Below are 23,768 nucleotides of genomic sequence, written 5' to 3'. Positions count from 1 at the left end.
GTGTGATCCAAAAAAATAATGGGATTGTGGTGTTTTATGGTCAGTTATGTGTCACTAACATATGAAGGAAATTAAATTGTAAGATCTGATCATATTGCTAATGATATATATAAAATCTGTACTGATTTCTGAAATAAGTGTAGCAGAATGTTCTATATGTATTATGTCTGGAAATATGATAGTTTGTAAAAATGGTAATAATACTTTATTTAGAATTTTTACGGGCTTTAATAAACCTTTAAAATATCTAGATATAACTTAGAAATATGAAATTACTAATAATCTGTTTTAGTGTTAAGAGAAATATGGGTTGGTTTGAAGGAAAGATCTCAACATATAATAAATACTTTTGTAGACAGTGACATTCCCTGACTGTACACATTCTGATTGGTTACCTTGGTTACCTGCTGTAATTAATGAACACAGAAACCAAAATAAAGCTTTCCAGGACTATTCAGGCTCACTCTCATGTTTTCACATATGTTCTTTTTTAATTCTTCAGGGCATTGCCTCTCCATGAATACACTTACAAGAACAAACTTCACACAAAACCTTAGATCTTCATGAATATAAAGAAGATGATCTTCCTTAATAATAATTCTAGGAACCGTAGTTACCGGCTATGGCCACTATGGGGCAGTGAAACAGCATCATATTTTGAAATGGTCACTGCATCAAATATGGGTTTGTGTATCGTTGATGTCTGGTGTAATTTTTGGAACTTTGCGAAAACACACGCACAATCATTAACCGTGTCAATGGGAGCCCAAAGTAACAGAACACATGATTAAACAATAGCTCAGCTGTTGCAAACACGAGTGGAAGGTCAGGGAGAGGGATGAGGCTTAGGGACTTAGAGAAATCGACAATATTCAAGACAATGGTGCTACCTGAGGAGTGGAGAAGTACGGAACTGAATAGCAAGGTGGGACCAAAGATTTGGGGTGTGAGCAGCGAAAATAGCTTCCCTGCTCACAGGAACCTAGGGTACTTTATTAGAATGGTTCTAATCTCCTGAGAAATATGAAACTACTAATAATCTGTTGTAGTTCTAAATAAAATATGGGTTGTTTTCAGGTGACATGTGGACTTTGCTGTCCATTCGATTCCCTACACGCCTCTGTGTGAAGAGCACCACACTGTGGAGCATTTTAAGTAGTAAAAATGGAGTTCAGTACATTATCAGTGGAGTATAACAACTTGGCATGTCCTGAAAAAGGAAGAAACCAGTGACATACTGATCGCAGACACCATTAAGGTCGACCAAAGAAAACAGCAGCAGCTGAAGGCCAAAACCTAAAACCAACAGTCAGTGACATCACCAACAATCTCCAGAGGGCAGTGGTGAATGTCTCACAAACCACCGTTTGGAGAAGACTTTCAGAGCAGAAATATAAAGGGCCATACCACAAGATGCAATCCTCTCATAAGCAGAAAGAATCAGGAAACCACGCTCAACAAACGTTCTGGAACCAAGATGAACGTCTACCACTGATGGAAAGGGAAAAGTGTGGAGAAAGAAAGGATCTCCTCATGATCCAAAACCCACAAGCTCTTCTGTGGACATGGTGGTGGTGGTAGTGTCATGGCTTGAGCTTGCATGTGTGGCAGGAGGGGCAATTTCCTCTATAGTTAATTGTTTGGCGCTTTAGGCAATCAGCTGCACTTGGTAGCGTATAAAAAAATGGAAGCATGCGTGCCACCTGAGATATGTCATTTGTGGTAGACCGTTGCGTCATTAACATGCTGTTGTCGTTGTTGTAGGAATTGAACAGGGATACCTGTGTCAGTAAGAGACTGTGATTTCCGAGTATGCTTTCACTTTCAATTGCTACTGCCGGCCTTATCCTTCGCTTACGGGGTCGTTGACATTATTGTACGAACCAGATTTGGACAACAGAGCCTGATGCAGCAGCTGGGTTGGGATTTTCCTGCTTTAATTCGCTACGAAACACTTCCTTTTAACATATTCAACGATTAGTTTCCCAGGAAGGCCTGTAATTGTACTCTAGTCCGCTCTGGTCGGCCGTGCTGTTCTGTTTCCAATATGGGGCTTCAGCTAACCTTTTAGTTTACTTTTGTATATTCTTTCTGTATTTTTGTGTTAATTCTGTTTTGGTTTCTGTTGTGTATTGAATGAAGACACTGGAAGAGCCATGCTGCTCTGTGAACAGCGCCATTCTTTAATGAATTGCCCCACACTGTGCAAGTGCATAATACAAGCCAGGATAAGACCACCTTCAGGGTCCAACTTAGTAAAAGAATATTCTATGCACATTGTATTACGGATATGTGAGCAATACACTAAATCACCCCCGTTTTAAGAATGGAAAAAACCCTTCCACAACATCCACCCCACATTACTAGAAATGTCAAATAAACATGACTGTACTACAGAACAACAATCATCCAATAAATCAGTAGAACTCAAACTATGTTCCACTTCCTCACTTCTCCTATAGTTCTTCCCTCTATTAGATCTTAATAGGGAGAGCATAATTTCTCGGTCCGTATATACGTGGGTATGCATATACATTTATAATTATTATTATTATTATTATTATTATTATTATTATATTTGCAAAAAGATGTAGAGGTGAGAACGTCCTGTGATAATCATAATGACAATTTTCTTTAAAATAAAATCTAATGTTAGCTCGCAACAATGAAGGATTTTATTGTGAATGGGAATACATTTGTCATTATTTTATTCACTGATCAGGCATAACATTATGACCACCTGTCTAATATTGTGTTGGTCCCCCTTTTGCTGCCAAATCAACCCTGATCCATTGAGGCATGGACTCCACTAGATCCCTGAAGGTGTGCTGTGGTATCTGGCTCCAAGATGTTAGCAGCAGATCCTTTAAGTCCTGTAAGTTGCGAGGTGGGGCCTGCATAGATTGGATTTTGTTTGTCCAGCACATCCCACAGATGCTCAGTTGTATGTACGTGTCAAAGTAACATCCACATGGATGGCAGGACCCAAGGATTCCCAGCAGAACATTGCCCTAAGCATGACACTGCCTCTTCCGGCTTGCCTTCTTCCCATAGTGCATCCTGGTGCCATGTGTTCCCCAGGTAAGCGACGCACACGTGATGTAACAGAAAATGTGATTCATCAGACCAGGCCACCTTCTTCCATTGCTCCGTGGTCCAGTTCTGATGCTCACAATGCCCATTGTTGGCACTTTTGCTTGCCCATTTTCCTGCTCCTAACACATCAACATTGAGGACAAAATGTTCACTTGCTGCTATACAGCAACCCAATAAACCAATAGCTCAATTTTGATGTTGATATTTGACCAGTCTCAAAGTAAATCTTCTTTTCATATTTTTTATGTGAAGCTGGATAAGGTTATTTCACAAATACTGCAAATGCCCATCACACACAAATCCTGCTTTTGTACTGCCCCCATGTTGTGCACCTTGACTGCTCAGAATAATGTTTGTATCATGATCATTTCTCAGACCTTGTATTAACAGGCATGTGTGAGTAGAGTGACAGATTCTTTTCGCATAAAATAAATACTTATTTACAAAAATTGACACCATTAGAATTAGGATAAATGTAGTCCTTTTTTTACTTAAGTACATTTGGTTACACATACTTTTGTTCTTTAACTCAAGTGGAAACTTAAATTGAGGACTTCTATATTAGCTGGAGTAACATATAATGTAGAATATCCCTACATTCACCTAAGTACAGGAGATGTGTACTTTGCCCACCACTAAAAAAATAAAGATTTAAAACTCCATTTCACTTCAGCTTCAGGAAATACAAATCACGATTCAGCTTTATCTGAATTGTAAAACATTAAATTGAGTCTTACATTTTATCTCTCTGTCCATCAGTAGCTTTCATTAGGGCTGGAGTAGAGTTCAGTAACACACCACAATCATTTAAAGAGAGTTTAGGATTTTAATATAAAGAGGGTCTGAATCTGAAGGTGGGTTAGAGGGAGATGAAACAGTTAAAAAGAGGAGTGTTTATAACCTCTCTGAACTATTGCTCTTCCTCCCACCCTCCCTCCCTCCCTCCCTTCCTCTCTCCCTCTGTCCTTCTCTTGTACACACATGGAAGCAGGAAGTTCATTCCTTCCAACAGAAACGAAACTCAGAGTGTGGCTCAATCTCTCTCTTTTTCTCAACGTGTGAGTTCAGGAAAATGGCTGAGGCCAGTATTTCAGTAGATCAGCTTTCGGTGGATCAGTTCAGCTGTCCAGTGTGTCTGGATCTCCTGAATTATCCAGTGACTATCCCCTGTGGTCACAGTTACTGTAAGGTGTGTATTAATGGCTGCTGGGATCAGGAGGATCAGAGTGGAGTTTATAGCTGTCCTCAGTGCAGAGACACTTTCACTCCAAGGCCTGTTCTACGCAGAAACAACATGCTGGCTGAAGTGGTGGAGAAACTGAAGAAGAAGACTGAAGTCCAAGCTGCTTCTCCTGCTCACTGTTACACTGGACCTGGAGATGTGGAGTGTGATTTCTGCACTGGGAGAAAACACAAAGCCATCAAGTCCTGTCTGATGTGTCTGGCCTCCTTTTGTGAAACTCATCTGAAACCTCACTATGAAGTTCCTGGACTAAAAAAACACAAGTTAGTTGAAGCCTCTGGAAATCTACAAGAGAAGATCTGCTCTGAACATGATGAAGTGTTGAAGATCTACTGTCGTACTGACCAAAGCTTCATCTGTTATCTGTGTATGACGGATGAACATAAAAGCCATGACACCATCTCAGTTAATGCTTACAGAACTGAGAAAGAGGTGAGAAATACATGTCTAATCTATTCACAGTCATTTCATGCAGTTTATATTTTCAATCTAAAGTAGCTGAAAGTTTTCACTCCAAGCAGGAGCCACACCTTATTCCACACCTTTAATTTTTTAGTTTCCTGACAGATCAGGCTGTGAGCTATAACTCAATACTGAAAATTCATGTTCAGTAGTTAATAGAATAACTCCCAGATGTGGAGGGTGAAGGTGAACATGTTACTATGACACACATGAAGCCTCTACATCTTTCTGAACTGCTGCTTACGCGACTTCACAGAGCAGCTGAACACACTTGAAGGATGTGGATCTACTGAGTTCTTCATTTCTGCAAAAATGAACTTTAAAACACCAAACATCCAGCTTTTTATACTTTAATAAGGTGCTCCATAGAAGCAGAATGAACTTCAGTTCTACAGTTAATGTTCATCCACTGAGCTCAGAAACTCATAATGTATGAACAATGAGATGCATTTTATTTGTCCTCAGAGTGAGTTAAAGGAGCAGCAGATGAAATTCCAGCAGAGAATCCAGGAGAAGCAGAAGAAGGTGCAGGAGCTGAAACAGACTGTGAACACTATAAAGGTGAGCAGTGAGCAGAGACAGAGCTGCTCCTAGAAACACACACAACATGGACAACCAGGCATTTAGAGTCCCAGTAAGAGAGGGAATGATAGATGAGATTTATATCTTCTGTGTGTGTGTGTGTGTGTGTGTGTGTGTGTGTGTGTGTGTGTGTGTGTGTGTCCTAACAGCTCAGTGCACAGACAGCAGTAGATGACAGTGAGATGATCTTTACTGAGATGATCAGCTCCATGGAGAAAAAGCGCTCGGAGGTGACGGAGCTGATCAGAGCTCAGGAGAAGGCTGAACTGAGTCGAGCTGAACGACTCCTGGAGCAACTGGAGCAGGAGATTGCTGATCTTCAGAGGAGAGACACTGAGATGGAGCAGCTTTCACACACACATGATCACATCCACTTCCTCCAGGTAACACTCACTGTCTGAAACACACACACACACACACACACCTGTCTGTATAATCATGTATATATTTCTCCACCTTTCTCCTTCTCCATGATGTTTGTCTTTCTCTCTGTAGAGTTTCCAGTCTCTCCGTGTCTCTTCTGGACGTGACGACTCATCCAGCATCACTGTCAATCAACATCTCTCATTTGATGGAGTGAGGAAATCTCTCTCTGATCTGAAAAAGAGACTGGAGGAAATCTTCCAGGAGGAATTCATCAAAATCCCTGAACATGGTGAGAGAAATCGTCCTGATGTCCTGACAATGTGTTTTCTAAAATAAAAAGCTGATTAAACATCAGACACAAATTTTATCACTTTAAACTGTTTCTGTCTTTTACAGCATCTGATTTTTCATCTCCATTTTGTTTCTGTGTCTCCACAGCTGCAGCAGTTCAGATGATTTTACCCTCAGAACCAAAGAGCAGAGAAGATTTTCTGCAGTGTACGTGTAACACACACACACACACACACACACACACTCACACACACACACAGACACACACTCACACACACTCTCACACTCACACACCCACAAACACACCCACTCACACAAACACACACACACACACACACACAGTTTCAGGGTCTTGGCAATCTTCTTATACCCTAGGCCACCTTTATGTAGAGCAACAATTCTTTTTTTCAGATCCTCCCAGAGTTCTTTGCCATGAGGTGCCATGTTGAACTTCCAGTGACCAGTATGAGAGAGTGTGAGAGCGATAACACCAAATTTAACACACCTGCTCCCCATTCACACCAGAGACCTTGTAACACTAACAAGTCACATGGGAGGGGTAAATGGCTAATTGGGCCCAATTTGGACATTTCCACTAAAGCCCAATTTAAGCCCGATTTGCAAATTAACGAGCTCTCCGACAGATCGGTCTGTGATCATGTGAAAATCAGCGGGTGATCAGCGCTCGCCAATCTTTATGTGTGAACTACTCAACGACGCATCAAAGAGGCTGACACTGACACCTCGCAGACAAAATCCAGATATCTGGCATGTTAAATATCTGGGACGGTCGGCCGACTCCACATCATGTGGTGTCAATTGTAGCTACGACCTCCAGCCAATGAGAGAGCAAATCAACAGAGTTGAGAGTTGTTGTCAGATGGTGTGGTGTGCGACCCCCTCTTGTGGATCATTTACGAAGTGTCGCGTAGTGTGAACACCACAAGGACAAAAAGACATACGGTGGAGTCATGTAGTCTGAACAGCAAAGTGATCTGCCGACGGTTAAAGTCTTGTAGTGTGACCAAGCCTTTAGGGGTGTACTCACTTTTGTTGCCAACAGTTTAGACATTAATGGCTGTGTGTTGAGTTATTTTGAGGGGACAGCAAATTTACACTGTTATACAGGCTGGACACTCACTACTTTACATTTCATCGGTGCTGTCACATGAAAAGATATAATAAAATATTTACAAAAATGTGAGGGGTGTACACACTTTTGTGAGATACTGTATATCATTAATATCTAACATGTTCACATTTTTCATGTGTTTAGATTTCTGTGATCTGACTCTGGATCCCAACACAGTAAATTATAACCTCATTCTGTCTGAGAAGAACAGAGCGGTGAAGAGCAGTGAGAGAAATCAGCAGTACTCTGATCATCCAGAAAGATTTGACTCCTACAGTCAGGTGTTGAGTAAGGAGAGTGTGTGTGGACGCTGTTACTGGGAGGTGGAGTGGAGCAGTGAGGGATTTGTGAACATATCAGTCTCATATAAAGACATCAGCAGGAAAGGACGGGGTTACAAGTGTTGGTTTGGACGCAACAATCAGTCCTGGAGTCTGTATTGTTCTTCTTCTTCTCTCACTTTCTATCACAACAACATAAAGACTGATCTCAGAGTTCCATCATCCTCCAGAATAGGAGTTTATGTGGATCACAGTGCAGGAACTCTGTCCTTCTACAGCGTCTCTGACACCATGAAGCTCCTCCACAGAGTCCACACCACATTCACTCAGCCTCTGTACGCTGGGTTCTGGCTGCACTATTATGGATCATCTGTGAGATTATGTGATCCAGAATAAAACATTAGCAATGTGATTTTTAAATTAAAATAAATAGCAAAACTACTTTATTATAATAAGCTTAATTCAAATAAAAATATAACATGAACTCAGTTTAGATTTCCTAATTTTCATTAATAATTTTAGATCTTTTGACTTTTAGGAGATTTTAATGTTATAAATGTGACCTTCATAAAATAAATAAAAGAACATTATTATTTTAAAGATATAAATTCTAGTAAACAGCTGCTCTAAGTGATGGCATGTCACTGTTTTCATATTTTCATACTTTTCTCTTTTGATTATTATTAGATTAACAATTATTTGAATCATTCTGAAAAACTCAATGTAATCTGTGAGGATGAAATGAAAATTCCATCCTTTCATCCAAAAGTGTTTTGAATAGAAATGAATAGAAATGTTGTAGTCTGTATCTCCTCATAAGTACAAGTTATAGCAATATATCAAGTGTATATACACTACTCACAAAAAGTTAAGGATATTGGGCTTTCAGGTGAAATTTCAGGATGCACCTAAAATGCACTATAACCTTTACAGGTGAACTTAATTTGACCTTCTCTGCACTTCTGAATGCACATGTCCAACTGTTCAGTGTTTCAGTAGTTTGATCAACAGTACCTCACCATTGTGAGGCTTCAAACAGGATGTTCTCAGAGGGAAGTGGCCACTAAGCTTTGAGTGTCACAGAGTGTCATCAGCAGGTTGTGACAGAGATACAGAGGGGCTGCAAGAGTCACAGAAAGGTATAGAAGTGGACGTCCTTTGGCCACATCCCATGTTGATGACCGCTTCATTGTGAACAGTGCCCTGTGGAACCGGATGATGAATGCCACTCAACTCCAGGCACATGTAAAGGAGATGAGAGGCACCCAAGTGTCACTTCAGACCATTCGAAACCGTTTATATCAGCGTGGTCTGGTGCTAGACGACCTGCAAGGGTACCTGACCACATCACCAAGTACAGGTGTCGGTCCAGGGAGCATTTATGCTGGAAGAGGGACCAGTGGGCCTCAGTGCTGTTCTCTGATGAAAGTCAATTCACATTAAGCAGAAATGATGGCCGCCAACAATGTTGGAGACGTCAAGGAGAGCGATATGCATCAGCCACTGTTGTGGTGGTGTTACAGTCTGGGTAGGTGTGTCTACTCAATACAGAACTGCCCTACATCTTGTGAATGGTACAGTGACAAGTCAATACTACCTGAATAACATCATTAATCCAGTCATTGTGCCTGTGCATGAACAACACAAGCCTAATTTCATCTCCATGGACAACAATGTTCCAGCTCATCGAGGTTGCATCATTAGGGAACGGCTGCTGGAGACTGGGGTACCTCAAATGGAGTGGCCTGCACTTTCTCCAGACCTGAATCCCATAGAAAACCTATGGGATCAGCTGAGTCGCTGTGTAGAGGCTTGTAACCCTGCTTGTCAAGCTGTAACTGATGGTCAAGGGCACATGACAAATTATTGAGACATTGACATTTTTTGTTACGATGTACCCAACACTGTTGTTGGCTTTTGTTTCAATAAATTGTTCGAGATGAGGAAATCACCATTGCATGCGTCTACTTAAATGCCCAACTTTCATGATATACAGTAATATCACTGTAGTGTGAACTTTTTACATTTTCCATAAATTTCACCCAAAAGCCAAATATCCTTAACTTTTTGTGAGTAGTGTACATGAAGAGTTTATTTCCAAAAACATATAACTCTGTTTTTATTAATTTTCAGAAATCATGTTTTTTTATTGTAAGATCAGTCAAACGGGAGTTTTATATATATATATATATATATATATATATATATATATATATATATATATATATATATATATATATATATATATATATATATATATATATATATATATACACACATTTTTTTACCTTAAGTCACCAACTGTGATACTGTAGCTAATAAGTAAGGGAACTTTAGCATAGCATTTTAGCATAGTGAAAAGTGCATGTCTCTAACAAGCCAACACGTACAACTGGAAAGCAATCTCTCTGTACTTTTATTTATATTTCCATTCAACACCTCACTCAAACATAATGAGTTTCACTAAATCTTACGAGTTTGTCATCAACCTCTTCTCCTGTTCCACTTTGCCATGTAAGTGCATCCATACCACAAAGCACAAAGCCACAGATGTGTACATCTCTGAAGCTCTCATATTGGGTGATATTCCTTGCTCCACATCATCAGCTGAATTCATTTTCATCTAAAAGAAAGAAAAGGTGCTCCGACCTTAGATTAATTACAAAGGATCAAACCTAGTGACTGTCACTTACCATTATCCTCTACCTCTGGTTCCACCAGACCACAAACATATATAGATATGACATTTGCTAATATATATATATATATATATATATATATATATATATATATATATATATATATATATATATATATATTAGCAAATGTCATATCTTTACATCTGTGAGGTAGATGAGTGTTAAACAGGCTTCAACAATGCCTCAGGTCACTATGAATACTGCATAATGCTGTTTGAGCTGTTTGAGGTCATTACTGCCCTCTCTCTCTGTACCAGGCTCTCAATAGCAATGTTCTGAGGGATATATTGGGAAAATGATCTGCACTTATATCAGCAGATTTCTCATCTATTCTCTGCTGGTAACACACTTGAAGAAACAGTTTCTGGATGAGGTTCATGAGGTCATGTTCCTGGGACACATTAGCAGTAAATACGGGGTGTTCATGGACCAAGTGAATATCAACATGGTGGAAAAATGGCTTGTTCCCAAATCAGCTCAGAAACCTCAGAGATTTCTGGGATTTGTTAAATTTGAAACGCTCAGTAGGTCACGTGAGGACGATACTTCGCGTAAAACATTGCATGCGTGGGGTATTTATGTCCGTGGGAAACCAGTCAGTGAGTCACGTGAGCAATTAGTATTCCAGAGAGGGTTCGCGTTCGTGTTGGGATGTTACATAGTCCCCCCCCTCTACGAACACCTCCCGGTGTTCTATGGTGTGGTATCCCCTGAGGGCGGGGGGCAGGATGATCTGGGTGAGCTGAGTGGAATTCCTCCATTAAGGAGGGGTCGAGGAGTCCACCCAGGAGCGTTCCTCAGGACCATAGCCCTCCCAATCGACCAGATACTGTAGGCGGTTGCGGATGCGGCGAGAGTTCAGGAGGGTACGTACTCGATAGGCCGGAGCCCCGTCAATGTCCAGCGGGGGCGGAGGCTCATCCTGACTGGGGATGTTAGATGGGGGATCATAGGCAGGCTTAAGAAGAGAGACATGAAAGGTGGGAGAAATACGGTATGCGGGTGGCAGCTGTAAACGGTAGGAGACTGGATTGACCTGGCGGATGATGGTGAATGGGCTGATGAAACGTGGGCTCAGCTTGCGACAAGGGAGCTGGAGCTTCAAGTTACGGGTAGATAACCAGACCTGCTGCCCTACCCTGTAGGTGGGGTGCGGACGGCGGCGGCAATCCGCCATATCTTTCTGTCGTCTAATAGCCCTTTGTAACCGGACATGAGCTCTTTCCCATATCTCTTGGCTGCGTCTGGACCAGTCATCTACAGCGGGGACCGAGGAGGGATCCCCAGACCAGGGAAACAATGGCGGTTGATATCCTAAGACACATTGGAATGGCATGAGACCCGTGGATGAGTGGGTGAGGGAGTTCTGGGCGTATTCGGCCCAGGGAAGAAACTCGCTCCAGCGGTGTTGTTGGCGACTACAGTAGGAGCGGAGAAACCTCCCAATTTCCTGATTAAGTCGTTCTACTTGGCCATTAGACTGAGGGTGGTACCCAGAACTCAAGCTCACGTTAATGTCCAGTTGAGAGCAGAAGGCCCGCCAAACATGTGAGGTTAACTGAGAGCCTCTGTCTGACACAATGTCCTCCGGGAGACCGTAGTGACGGAAAACCTGGTGAAAGAGCATGGTTGATGTTTCTCAGGGCAGCGTGATACTTGGTGACCTGGTTGACCGCAGTAGTAGCACAGGCGCATGTCGGTACGGCGCTGGCGTTCTTTCTCTGACACTCTGGCTCGACCCAGTTGCATGGGCTCAGAAGTATCCTCTGGGGCAGTTGGGACATCCTGGTAGTAGCGGGGCGGAAGACGAGAGGAAGCAGTGACACGGTGCTGGCGTCACAGGTTGTCGAGTCGGATCGCCATTCCGATGAATTGGGACAGTGTGGTGTTTGGATCTCGGCATGCCATTTGATGAGTTAAACTACGTGCAGCAGGAGCAGGTGGCTGAGAAACAGGAGGAGCAGCATTCGATACCTGGGCTTGAGGCTGTCGTTGTTGCAGCTGTGCATTGGCGGCCTGTAGTTCCGCGAGCTGGTCTTGATATGCGCAGATCATATGTCCTTGGCGGACGATAGTGGCGTGTAATTCCGCTGGATTCTCAGCTGGTGAAGTATCCTGTAAAGAGGAGCCGGAGGCCGCAGGAGTCGAATCCATAAGTGGATCTTTATTAATAATAATCACACAGGCAAAATCGCAGTCAAAAAACAAACGTGAGTCAAAAACCGGAAAACCACTGGGACGAGAAAACAAAACTGAAAGCACAAAACGAAGCGCGTAGTCAGAGAAAGAGGCAGGGTCATGCACGGAAATCAATATCGGAGGCAAGGCAAGAATCGGACGTGGAAAACAGGCAAGGATCATACAAAAAATCACTCTCAAACACAGAAACGTGGGGTATTTATGTCCGTGGGAAACCAGTCAGTGAGTCACGTGAGCAATTAGTATTCCGGAGAGGGTTCGCATTCGTGTTGGGATGTTACACTGAGGTATGACACACACATTATTTTTGACCTACGTATCTTTTTGGTTTGACTAAATGCAGTGATCAGAAAACAGTACAGTAACATTGCAGTGTCACATCCTGAAATACTGTAGCCTGTGATGGAAGAAAACCCTGACTCCATCCTGCTACCCACACACCCATGGCCTTACCTGAAGGATTAGTTTAAGTTGTAGAAGAGAATAAGGAGTCTTTCATATTCAGATTCCTGCTCTGCCTCAGTAACATAGGATTTCTTATTACAAGAATTCAACATCATATTTGAGAAAAACATGTAGAGGTGAGAACGTCCTGTTATAATCATAAAGGTCATTTTCTTTAAAATAAAATCTAATGTTAGCTCAAAACAATGAAGGATTTTATTGTGTATGTGAATAAATCTGTCATTATATTAATTATGTGGTGAATGGCTAGTTGTGCTTTAGCTAGCTAAGTAAGCTAACATAAACAGTAACTTTTGAGCAGCAGTCTATATTAACATTATTGATTTTATACAGCAACCTAATAAACCAATTTTAATGTTGATATTTAACCAGTCTCAAAGTAAATCTTCTTTTCAAAAAATTTTTTATGTAAAGCAAAATAAGATTCCTGCACAACTTTTTTCTTCTGAATCTGTAGAGCATCAAGTTTCTGTTAAAGTGAATCTGCTTAGATCCTCACTTTGCTTAAAACTGATTCTCAGGACACAAGGATGTCCAGCACACATTAGTTATTTTGTACAATTTCCAAAATCAGACTGTCCTGCTGTAGTACTTCATATTTTCTTCTGCCGTGATGTTTATATTTTCATTTTTAAGCACTTTATGTAGGAAACAATTTACAAGCTCGGGTCCCTGTCTTTATATAAGGGTCCTTTTTTTTGTGTGGCGCTCATGCACAAATACCTGTGCCCTGTAAACACACACACACACACACAAACACACACAAACACACACAAACAAAAAAAACCAACAAACATTGAACATCTACATGGCAAAGTGTTTTATCAGGTTTTAATTTGTAACTATCTTAAGAATAACATAAATCATAACTGAAAACCTATTTGTTCTCAAATCCTGCTATTTTACTGCCCCAGGTTCCCCTTGTGCACCTCGACTGCTCAGAATCATGTTTGTATCATGTTCATTTCTTAGTCATTAGTCTTAGTTATTAACAGGCATGTGTGAATAGAGTGACGGATTCTTTTCACATAAAATTAATAATTATTTCTAAAAAAAAATGACAACATTAGAACTAGAATAAATGTAGAACTTTTTTCCTTTAGTTCATTTGGTTACAAGTACAGTGGCATGTGAAGGTTTGGGCACTCCTGGTCAAAATTTCTGTTAATGTGAACAGTTAAGCAGGTGGAAGATCCAAAAGGCATGAAGTTAAAGAGGACACTGTCAGGAACCACTGGGATAGTTCCCTGCCAGACCACAAGAAGTGATTCTTCACAGCCTGCTTTGGTGTATCCCCCACGTGTTTGTGCCACGCCCCTCCCATTGTTTTGTTCACATGTTTCCCATTAGCTCTAATATCCTGGATTATATATAGGATCCCTTATGTACCTGTCTTTGTCAGTCATTGTTTGTCCCCTCGTGTTTCTATGTTTATTTATTTATTTGTTTGTTTAAGCGCTGTCAAGTCATAAGGTCCATGTTACGGTCTAGGAATCAGGTTTAGTCGTTCCATGCTTTGTGTTAGTTTGTTCCTTGTCAGTAAAGCAGTTTCGTTTTATCCTGCATATGGGTCTGATGCTCGGCGTGCTGAAACTCATTACCACCATGGAGAATCAGGTTCGATCCCTCCTTCAGGCGGGGTCTCCTGGATGTTACAGACACATTCCATTTACATTTTAAACAAAATCATTTTTTTATTTTCATAAAAAGCAAACGTTTGGGCACCCTTCATAGTTAGTAACTAGTAGCACCCTCTTTGGCAAGTATCACAGCTTATAAACGTTTATTTTAGCCAGCCAAGAGTCTTTCAGTTCTTGTTTGAGGGATTTTCGCCCATTCTTCCTTACAACAGTTTTCTGGTTCTGTGAGATTCCTGGGCTGTCTTGCATGAACTGCTCTTTTGAGGTCTATCCACAGATTTTTAATGATGTCAAGGTCAGGAGACTGTGAGGGCCATGGCAAAACCTTCAGCTTGCGCCTCTTGAGGGAGTTCACCGTGGATTTTGAGGTGTGTTTAGGATCATTACCCATTTGTAGAAACAATCCTTTTGCCTCCAGAATTTGTTGGAATTTATTCGAACCCATTCTTCCTTCTATCCGTGAAATGTTCCCCATGCCATTAGCTGCAATACAACCGCAAAACATCATCAATCCTCCCATGCTTAACAGTTCTTTTCATTAAATTATTTGCCCTTTGTTCTCCAAACATACCTTTGCTCATTGCCAAGAGAGTTTTATAAAGTTTGCGGAATAAAAGAGTTTTATTTTAACCGCGTTGGTCCACAGAACTTTTTTTCAAAATGCATCAGGCCTGTGTAAATGTTCTTTTGCAAAATTGGGATGCAGGAGAGGTTTTCTTCTGATGAGGCCATATTTGTGCAGGTGTTGCTGAACAGTTTACCACAACTCCAGAGTCTGCCAAATCTTTCTGGAGGTCTTTTGCATTCAAACGGGGGTTCTGACTTGCTTTTCTAGCAAACCTATGAGCAATTCCCTCTGATATTTTTCTTGCTCTTACAGAACTTATCTTGACCTCCACTATTTCTGTTACTGCCATTTCTTAAATACATTCCAAACTGAGGAAATCGGTAGCTGAACACTTTGCTATCTTCTTGTAGACTTCTCCTGCTTTGCGGGTGTCAATCATTTTCATTTTTAGTGTGCTAGGCAACTGGCAACTAGGAACCCATGGCTGCTGATTGTTGGGACAAGGTGAGAGGAGTCTGGGTATTTATAAAGCTTTTTTGGTGATTTGCATCACCTGGCCTTTCCTAATGATGACTGTGAACAAGCCATGACCCTTACAGGCTAATGAAGGTGTCATAATTTGGTCAAAGTTATCTGAGAGCTAAGGTATCCTGGGGTTCCCATTCATTTTCAGGGTGATGCTTTCCCTTTTTTATTTAAAATTGTAGAAAACAAAAACAATACACTGTTATTGATTAAAATATAGCAAAAGAGAATTTCATTTTTAACTTTATGGCTTTTGGAGATCATTTCATCTTTCACATGCTTAACTGCTCACATTAACAGAAATTTTGACACGGGGTGCCCACACTTTCACATGACGCTGTACTTTTGTACTTTTGTAACTCAAGTAGAAACTCAAATTAAGGACTTCTACTTTATCTAGAGTAACATTTTAACTACAGTATCTCTACTTTCACCAAAGTACAGAAGATATGTACTTTGCCCACTGGTGATAACAAAAAAGTCTGAGGAACTAAAAATCACATCACACAATTTAGCTCTTTATCTGAACTGTAATACATTGAAATGAGTCTTGAATTTTTCTCTCTGCCCATCAGTAATTTGTTTAGGGCTGGAGCAGAGTTCTGTAAAACACAGGAATCAGTCTGAGAGAGTTCAGGATTTTAATATAATGAGGGTCTGAATCTGAAGGAGAAGAAATGGTTAAAAAGAGGAGTGTTTATAACCTCTCTGTCCTTGTGCTCCTCCCTCCCTCCCTCCCTCCCTCCCTCTATCTTTCTCTCATATACATACGGAAGCAGGAAGTTCATTTCAACAGAAACAAAACTCAAAGCAGAGCTCAATCTCTCTCTCTGTCTCAACATGTGAATTCAGGAAAATGGCTGAGGCCAGTATTTCAGTAGATCAGGATCAGTTCATCTGTCCAGTGTGTCTGGATCTCCTGAAGGATCCGGTGACTATCCACTGTGGTCACAGTTTCTGTAAGGTGTGTATTAATGGCTGCTGGGATCAGGAGGATCAGAGTGGAGTTTATAGCTGTCCTCAGTGCAGAGACACTTTCACTCCAAGGCCTGTTCTACGCAGAAACAACATGCTGGCTGAAGTGGTGGAGAAACTGAAGAAGAAGACTGAAGTCCAAGCTGCTTCTCCTGCTCACTGTTACACTGGACCTGGAGATGTGGAGTGTGATTTCTGCACTGGGAGAAAACACAAAGCCATCAAGTCCTGTCTGATGTGTCTGGCCTCCTTTTGTGAAACTCATCTGAAAACTCATCTTGAAATTCCTGCTTTGAAATGGCACAAGTTAGTCAAAACTTCTGGAAATCTACAAGAGAAGATCTGCTCTGAACATGATAAAGAGCTGGAGATCTACTGTCGTACTGACCAAAGCTTCATCTGTTATCTGTGTATGACGGATGAACACAAAAGCCACGACACCGTCTCAGTTAAAGCTTACAGAACTGAGAAAGAGGTGAGAAATACATGTCTAATCTATTCAGAGTCATTTCAGGCAGTTTATATTTCAAATTCACTCCAAGCAGGAGCCACACCTTATTCCACACTGTTAATTGTTTAGTTTCCTGAAAGACCAGTCTGTGAGCTATAACTCAGTACTGAATATTCATGCTCACTAGTGAATAGAAGAACTTTAATAATGGTGGGTTGTGATTTTCACCACTGTCACTAAAATAACATCACAGGACACCTGGTTATGGCTTCACAGACTCCTGGAGGTCTCTGAACTCCACATTGAGAATCACAGTAGCGAGCTTTATGTCACATGAAATCTACCAGATGGGGAGGTTGAAGGTGAACATGTGGTTCCTCTGACACACATGAAGCCTCTACATCTTTCTGAACTGCTGCTTACGCGACTTCACAGAGCAGCTGAACACACTTGAAGGATGTGGATCTACTGAGTTCTTCATTTCTGCAAAAATGAACTTTAAACACCAAACATCCAGCTTTTTATACTTTAATAAGGTACTCCATAGAAGCAGAATGAACTTCAGTTCTACAGTTAATGTTCATCCACTGAGCTCAGAAACTCATAATGTATAAACAGTGAGATGTATTTTATTTGTCCTCAGAGTGAGTTAAAGGAGGATCAGATGAAATTCCAGCAGAGAATCCAGGAGAAGCAGAAGAAGGTGCAGGAGCTGAAACAGACTGTGAACACTATAAAGGTGAGCAGTGAGCAGAGACAGAGCTGCTCCTAGAAACACACACAACATGGACAACCAGTCATTTAGAGTCCCAGTAAGAGAGGGAATGATAGATGAGATTTAAATCTTCTCTGTGTGTGTGTGTGTGTGTGTGTGTGTGCGTGTGTGTGTGTGTGTGTCCTAACAGCTCAGTGCACAGACAGCAGTAGATGACAGTGAGATGATCTTTACTGAGATGATCAGCTCCATGGAGAAAAAGCGCTCGGAGGTGACAGAGCTGATCAGAGCTCAGGAGAAGGCTGAACTGAGTCGAGCTGAACGACTCCTGGAGCAACTGGAGCAGGAGATTGCTGATCTTCAGAGGAGAGACACTGAGATGGAGAAGCTTTCACACACACATGATCACATCCACTTCCTCCAGGAAATAAAGGTAACCTACATTTTCATATATGGAAACAATCTTTTGATTTCTTCTCCTAAGTTTATGTGTAATTGCTGTATGCAGGCTTTAGTCTCTGCTCGTCGCTCTCCCCCAAATAATAGACCGAATTTTCAGTCTGATCTCTGTGAGGACTCATCCAGCATCACTGTCAATCAACATCTCTCATTTGATGGAGTGAGGAAATCTCTCTCTGATCTGAAAAAGAGACTGGAGGAAATCTTCCAGGAGGAATTCATCAAAATCCCTGAACATGGTGAGAGAAATCGTCCTGATGTCCTGACAATGTGTTTTCTAAAATAAAAAGCTGATTAAACATCAGACACAAATTTTATCACTTTAAACTGTTTCTGTCTTTTACAGCATCTGATTTTTCATCTCCATTTTGTTTCTGTGTCTCCACAGCTGCAGCAGTTCAGATGATTTTACCCTCAGAACCAAAGAGCAGAGAAGATTTTCTGTATTGTACGTGTAACACACACACACACACACACACACACACACTAACACACACACACACACTCACATACAAACACACACACACGCACACACACATACTGGTATAACACACATGCACACAAACACACACGCACACACACACACACACTTAAACAAACACACACATGCACACACACATACACACACACACACATGCACGTACACACACACACTTACACACACATACAGACACACAAACACACATACATGCAACAAAACACTCACAGACACAAACTTAAACACACACACATACACACACACACACACACTCACACACACTCACTTGAACAAGCACCCCCCCACACACACACTCACATGGACACACACAAACACACACGCATGCATACACAAACACTCTCACAAAGACACACATACACAAACAGACAAACAGACACACACACAGACACAAACACACACGCATGCACACACAGAAACACACAGAAACACACACACAGACATACACACACCAACATCAATATATCATTAATATCTAACATGTTCACATTTCTCATGTGTTTAGATTTCTGTGATCTGACTCTGGATCCCAACACAGTACATTATAACCTCATTCTGTCTGAGAAGAACAGAGCGGTGAGATACAGTAAGAGAGAGCAGCGATACTCTGATCATCCAGAGAGATTCGACTACTACAGTCAGGTGTTGAGTAAGGAGAGTGTGTGTGGACGCTGTTACTGGGAGGTGGAGTGGAGCAGTGAGGGATATGTGTACATATCAGTCTCATATAAAGACATCAGCAGGAAAGGACGGGGGGATGAGTGTGTGTTTGGAGGCAACAATCAGTCCTGGAGTCTGTATTGTTCTTCTTCTTCTCTCTCTTTCTATCACAACAACATTTGGACTGATCTCAGAGTTCCATCATCCTCCAGAATAGGAGTTTATGTGGATCACAGTGCAGGAACTCTGTCCTTCTACAGCGTCTCTGACACCATGAAGCTCCTCCACAGAGTCCACACCACATTCACTCAGCCTCTATACGCTGGGTTCTTGCTGCGCTATTGTGGATCATCTGTGAGATTATGTGATTTTAAATTAAAATAAAATAACATTACCTTTTTATAATAAATTTAATTCAAATAAAGATATAACATGAGTAACTCAGTTTAGATTTCCTAATTTTCATTAATAATGTTAGATCTTCATCCTTTTGACTTTTAGGAGATTTTAATGTTATGAATGTGACCTTCATAAAATAGATAAAAGAACATTATTATTTTAAAGATATGAATTCTAGTAAACAGCTGCTCTAAGTGATGGCATGTCACTGTTTCCATATTTTCATACTATTGATTATTATTAGATTAACAAACAATTGAATTATTTTGTAAAACTCAATGTAATCTGTGAGGATGAAATGAAAATAAAAGTGTTTTGAATTGAAATGAATAGAACTGTGTTTTTAGTCTGTAATCTCCTAGTCAGTACAAGTTATAGCAATATATCAAGTATATAATTTTATTAAATATTGAAATTTAATATTCATTAAATTATTATTATTCATTTAATATTAAAATTATATATACATCGCACATGAGAGATGCAATGCAACAAAAGACAATATGAAAAGAATATGCAACCTTTTGTCATATATATTATCTCAAACTCATGTTACAGTCCAACCACTATAGAATACAAAGATATGAAGTATGTGTTAGGTGTTTTGTTCATACAATGTAGGTCAATAGGTTTCAAAACTTTTAGTAACAGACAAAAGAACAGTTGAGTATGTACATTGCATTTGCATCCACATCTTATCCACATGCAGGATAAGCAAAATGTTTTCCATGAAATTTTAAAAAGAAAACTTCATAAACCGTCCACACTAAAACTATATTTGGATATTATTTATTATTCATATTATTTAAAACTTATATTTGGTTGTTTCATATAATTAGTTGGGTTTTTCAGAAAAAAAGATACAAAACTGAAATCAGCTGATAATGATGTATTTGTTGTTTCATTAGGACACATCTCCAGCAGACAGACAGACCAGAGGGATGAAAATGGGAATTCTTGCTATAACTGAGGATGATGTTGCCCCTAGCGCACTGCCTAATTTTACAAACTTTGCTGTTGTTTTGGAGGAGGCAGTTGTTCTTGGGCCCCAAGATGGCGGCGCGGCAGTAGCATGCAGCGGCCACTCCGGAACCAAAATGGTGCTTTCTTTTTGTTTTAGCACGAAATTAAAAGTGCATGGACACCAAAGACAGTGGTGTTCATGTATACGACCGCCAGACGATATTACAGTACAGAAATCACGCACTTACTAACTTGCATGATGAACTACTCTGCAAACTTCGCGAACTCGGCTTGCTGCGAAGTTCAGGCCTTCAGTCCTCGGCGTTGCCTGATGCCGGTGGCCGGGAGAGAGGACGTCGCAAACGGTGTTCGAGGAAGCGGAAGCGCGGTAAACAGGCGGGTGTCCGTGCTAGGCTAACAACCAACCCTGGCCGGCCGGCACTCCCTTCCATCATCTTGTCCAACGTCTGCTCACTGGATAATAAACTGGACTACATCCGACTCCAGCGAACTACACGGCGTGAGTTCAGAGACTGCTGCGTCTTTGTTTTCACGGAGACGTGGCTCAGCGACAGAGTTCTGGACGCCACCATTCAGCTAGCCGGGCTAACCGTGTTTCGTGCCGACAGGAATGCAGCTCTGTGCGGTAAGACTCGCGGTGGTGGCGTGTGTGTTTACATCAATACGGAATGGTGTAAGGACTCTGTGCTTGTGTCTAACTACTGCTCATCGGTAGTGGAGTTTGTGACTGTTAGATGCAGACCTTTTTATTTACCCCGGGAATTCACCACTACTTTCATTATTGGAGTGTACATTCCACCCAGCGCTAATGCTAAGGAGGCTCTGTGTGAGCTCTACGGAGCTATTAGCGAGCTGCAGAATGCTCACCCCGACGGACTGTTTATCATCGCCGGAGATTTAAATCATGCAAATCTCAGAACAGTGCTCCCTAAATTCCATCAGTATTTGGACTTTGCTACGAGAGGGGCGAACACGCTGGATGTTGTTTATTCAAACATTCCTGGCGCATATCGTGCGGAGCCCCGCCCCCACCTCGGCTACTCAGACCACATCTCTGTTATGTTGATTCCAGCATACAGACCACTTGTCAGATGCTCTAAACCGGTTCTGAAACAGGTTAAGACCTGGCCAGCAGGAGCCATCTCTGCTCTTCAGGACTGTTTTGAGTGCACTGACTGGGACATGTTTAGGGAGGCTGCAACCAACGGCGACTCTATTGACTTGGAGGAGTACACAGCATCTGTGTCCAACTATATCAGGAAGTACATCGATGACGTGACCATCTCCAAGACCATCACAACACGCTCCAACCAGAAGCCGTGGATGACTGCGAAAGTGCGTGCTCTCCTGAAGTCGAGAGACTCTGCCTTCAGATCAGGGGACAGGGCGGCCTTAAAAATAGCAAGGGCCAAACTGTCCCGAGCCATCAGAGAGGCGAAGCGTGCACACGCCCAGAGAATCCACGGCCACTTCCAGAACAGCAGAGACTCCCAGTGCATGTGGCAGGGCATCCAGGTGATCACCAACTACAGGACAACTTCACTTGCCTGTGACAGTGATGCCTCCCTTCCAGATGCTCTGAACGACTTCTACGCTCGGTTTGAGGCACAGAACAACACAACAGCGAGGAAGACCATCCCTCCTCCTAATGACCCAGTGCTCTGTCTCACCACGGCTGACGTGAGGAGAACTCTATGCAGAGTTAACCCACAGAAGTCTGCTGGACCAGACAACATTCCCGGCAAAGTTCTCAGGGAGTGTGCAGAGCAGCTAGCAGATGTCTTCACTGACATCTTCAACATCTCGCTGAGCAGCTCCATCATCCCTACATGCCTCAAGACAACGACCATCGTCCCTGTGCCAAAGAAGTCTACGGTTTCCTGCCTCAATGACTACCGTCCCATCGCACTCACACCAATCGTGATGAAATGCTTCATGAGCCTCATGATGAGAGGCTCATCATGAGGCACATCAAATCACAGCTACCACCCTCGCTGGACCCCTTGCAGTTTGCATATCGTCCTAACCGCTCCACGGACGATGCCATCACCACAACCCTCCATCTGGCCCTCACACAACTGGACTGTAAAGACTCCTACGTTCGAATGCTGTTCATAGATTTCAGTTCAGCATTCAACACAATCATCCCTCAGCAGCTGATTGAGAAGCTGAGTCTCCTGGGCCTGAACACCTCTCTCTGCAACTGGATCCTGGATTTCCTGACTGGGAGACCTCAGTCAGTCCGGATCGGGAGCAGTATCTCCAGCACACCTCACTGAACACTGGAGATCCTCAGGGCTGTGTGCTCAGTCCATTGCTGTTCACTCTGCTGACTCACGACTGCGCAGCAATGCACAGCTCCAACCACATCGTCAAGTTCGCTGATGACACGACCGTGGTGAGTCTCATCAGAAAGAACAACGAGTCAGCATACAGAGAGGAGGTGCAACATCTAACAGCCTGGTGCAGAGCCAACAACCTCTCCCTGAACGTTGACAAGACCAAAGAGATGGTTGTTGACTTCAGGAGAGCACAGAGTGACCACTCTCTGCTGTCCATTGACAGATCCTCGGTGGAGATCGTCAAGAGCACCAAATTCCTTGGTGTCCATCTGGCGGAGAACTTCACCTGGTCACTCAACACCAGCTCCATCACCAAGAAAGCCCAGCAGCGCCTCTACTTCCTGAGGAGGCTGAGGAATGCCCATCTCCCTTCCCCCATCCTGACTGTGTTCTACAGAGGGACCATCGAGAGCATCCTGAGCAGCTGCATCACTGCCTGGTTTGGGAACTGCACCGTCTCAGACCGCAAGACCCTTCAGCGGATAGTGAGGACAGCTGAGAAGATCATCGGAGTCTCTCTCCCCTCTATCACGGACATTTACACCGCACGGTGCATCCGCAAAGCCAACAGCATTGTGGCCGACCCCACACACCCCTCACACACACTCTTACACACCCCACACACCCCTCACACACACTCTTACACACCCCACACACCCTCACACACACTCTTCACCCTCCTGCCATCTGGAAAGAGGTACCAGAGCATTCAGGCCCTCACAACCAGACTGTGTAACA

General features: G+C 42.2%; 2 protein-coding genes across 2 annotated transcripts; both read left to right on the top strand.

Moving 5' to 3' along the window:
• The first annotated feature begins 4,064 nt into the window (after nt 1-4,064).
• LOC131354322 (tripartite motif-containing protein 16-like) lies at nt 4,065-9,392 on the top strand. The gene is made up of 6 exons (XM_058391830.1): nt 4,065-4,771; nt 5,267-5,362; nt 5,533-5,766; nt 5,879-6,038; nt 6,188-6,247; nt 7,317-9,392. Exons 1-6 carry the CDS (start codon nt 4,169-4,171, stop codon nt 7,847-7,849), a joined length of 1,686 nt encoding a protein of 561 aa, XP_058247813.1. The 5' UTR covers nt 4,065-4,168; the 3' UTR covers nt 7,850-9,392.
• Nucleotides 9,393-16,323: 6,931 nt separating this feature from the next.
• On the top strand, nt 16,324-19,938 carry LOC131354318 (tripartite motif-containing protein 16-like). Its single transcript, XM_058391825.1, has 6 exons — nt 16,324-16,999; nt 17,619-17,714; nt 17,881-18,123; nt 18,199-18,388; nt 18,538-18,597; nt 19,151-19,938. Exons 1-6 carry the CDS (start codon nt 16,406-16,408, stop codon nt 19,687-19,689), a joined length of 1,722 nt encoding a protein of 573 aa, XP_058247808.1. The 5' UTR covers nt 16,324-16,405; the 3' UTR covers nt 19,690-19,938.
• The last annotated feature ends 3,830 nt before the right edge of the window (nt 19,939-23,768 follow it).

This window comes from Hemibagrus wyckioides, linkage group LG06 (assembly GCF_019097595.1).
Source record: "Hemibagrus wyckioides isolate EC202008001 linkage group LG06, SWU_Hwy_1.0, whole genome shotgun sequence".
NCBI lineage: Eukaryota > Metazoa > Chordata > Actinopteri > Siluriformes > Bagridae > Hemibagrus > Hemibagrus wyckioides.
Note: the sequence above shows the minus strand (reverse complement) of the source record. Positions and strands in the feature narration are given on the sequence as shown.

What these genes read in the sequence shown, in the direction of transcription:
- LOC131354322 (XM_058391830.1), top strand. Translation starts at nt 4,169, where the DNA reads ATGGCTGAGGCCAGTATTTCAGTAGATCAGCTTTCGGTGGATCAGTTC. An exon ending in CTTACAGAACTGAGAAAGAG is followed by an intron (nt 4,772 to 5,266) that starts GTGAGAAATACA and finishes ATTTGTCCTCAG; the next exon opens with AGTGAGTTAAAGGAGCAGCA. An exon ending in AGACTGTGAACACTATAAAG is followed by an intron (nt 5,363 to 5,532) that starts GTGAGCAGTGAG and finishes GTGTCCTAACAG; the next exon opens with CTCAGTGCACAGACAGCAGT.
- LOC131354318 (XM_058391825.1), top strand. Translation starts at nt 16,406, where the DNA reads ATGGCTGAGGCCAGTATTTCAGTAGATCAGGATCAGTTCATCTGTCCA. An exon ending in AGACTGTGAACACTATAAAG is followed by an intron (nt 17,715 to 17,880) that starts GTGAGCAGTGAG and finishes GTGTCCTAACAG; the next exon opens with CTCAGTGCACAGACAGCAGT. An exon ending in CATCAAAATCCCTGAACATG is followed by an intron (nt 18,389 to 18,537) that starts GTGAGAGAAATC and finishes GTGTCTCCACAG; the next exon opens with CTGCAGCAGTTCAGATGATT.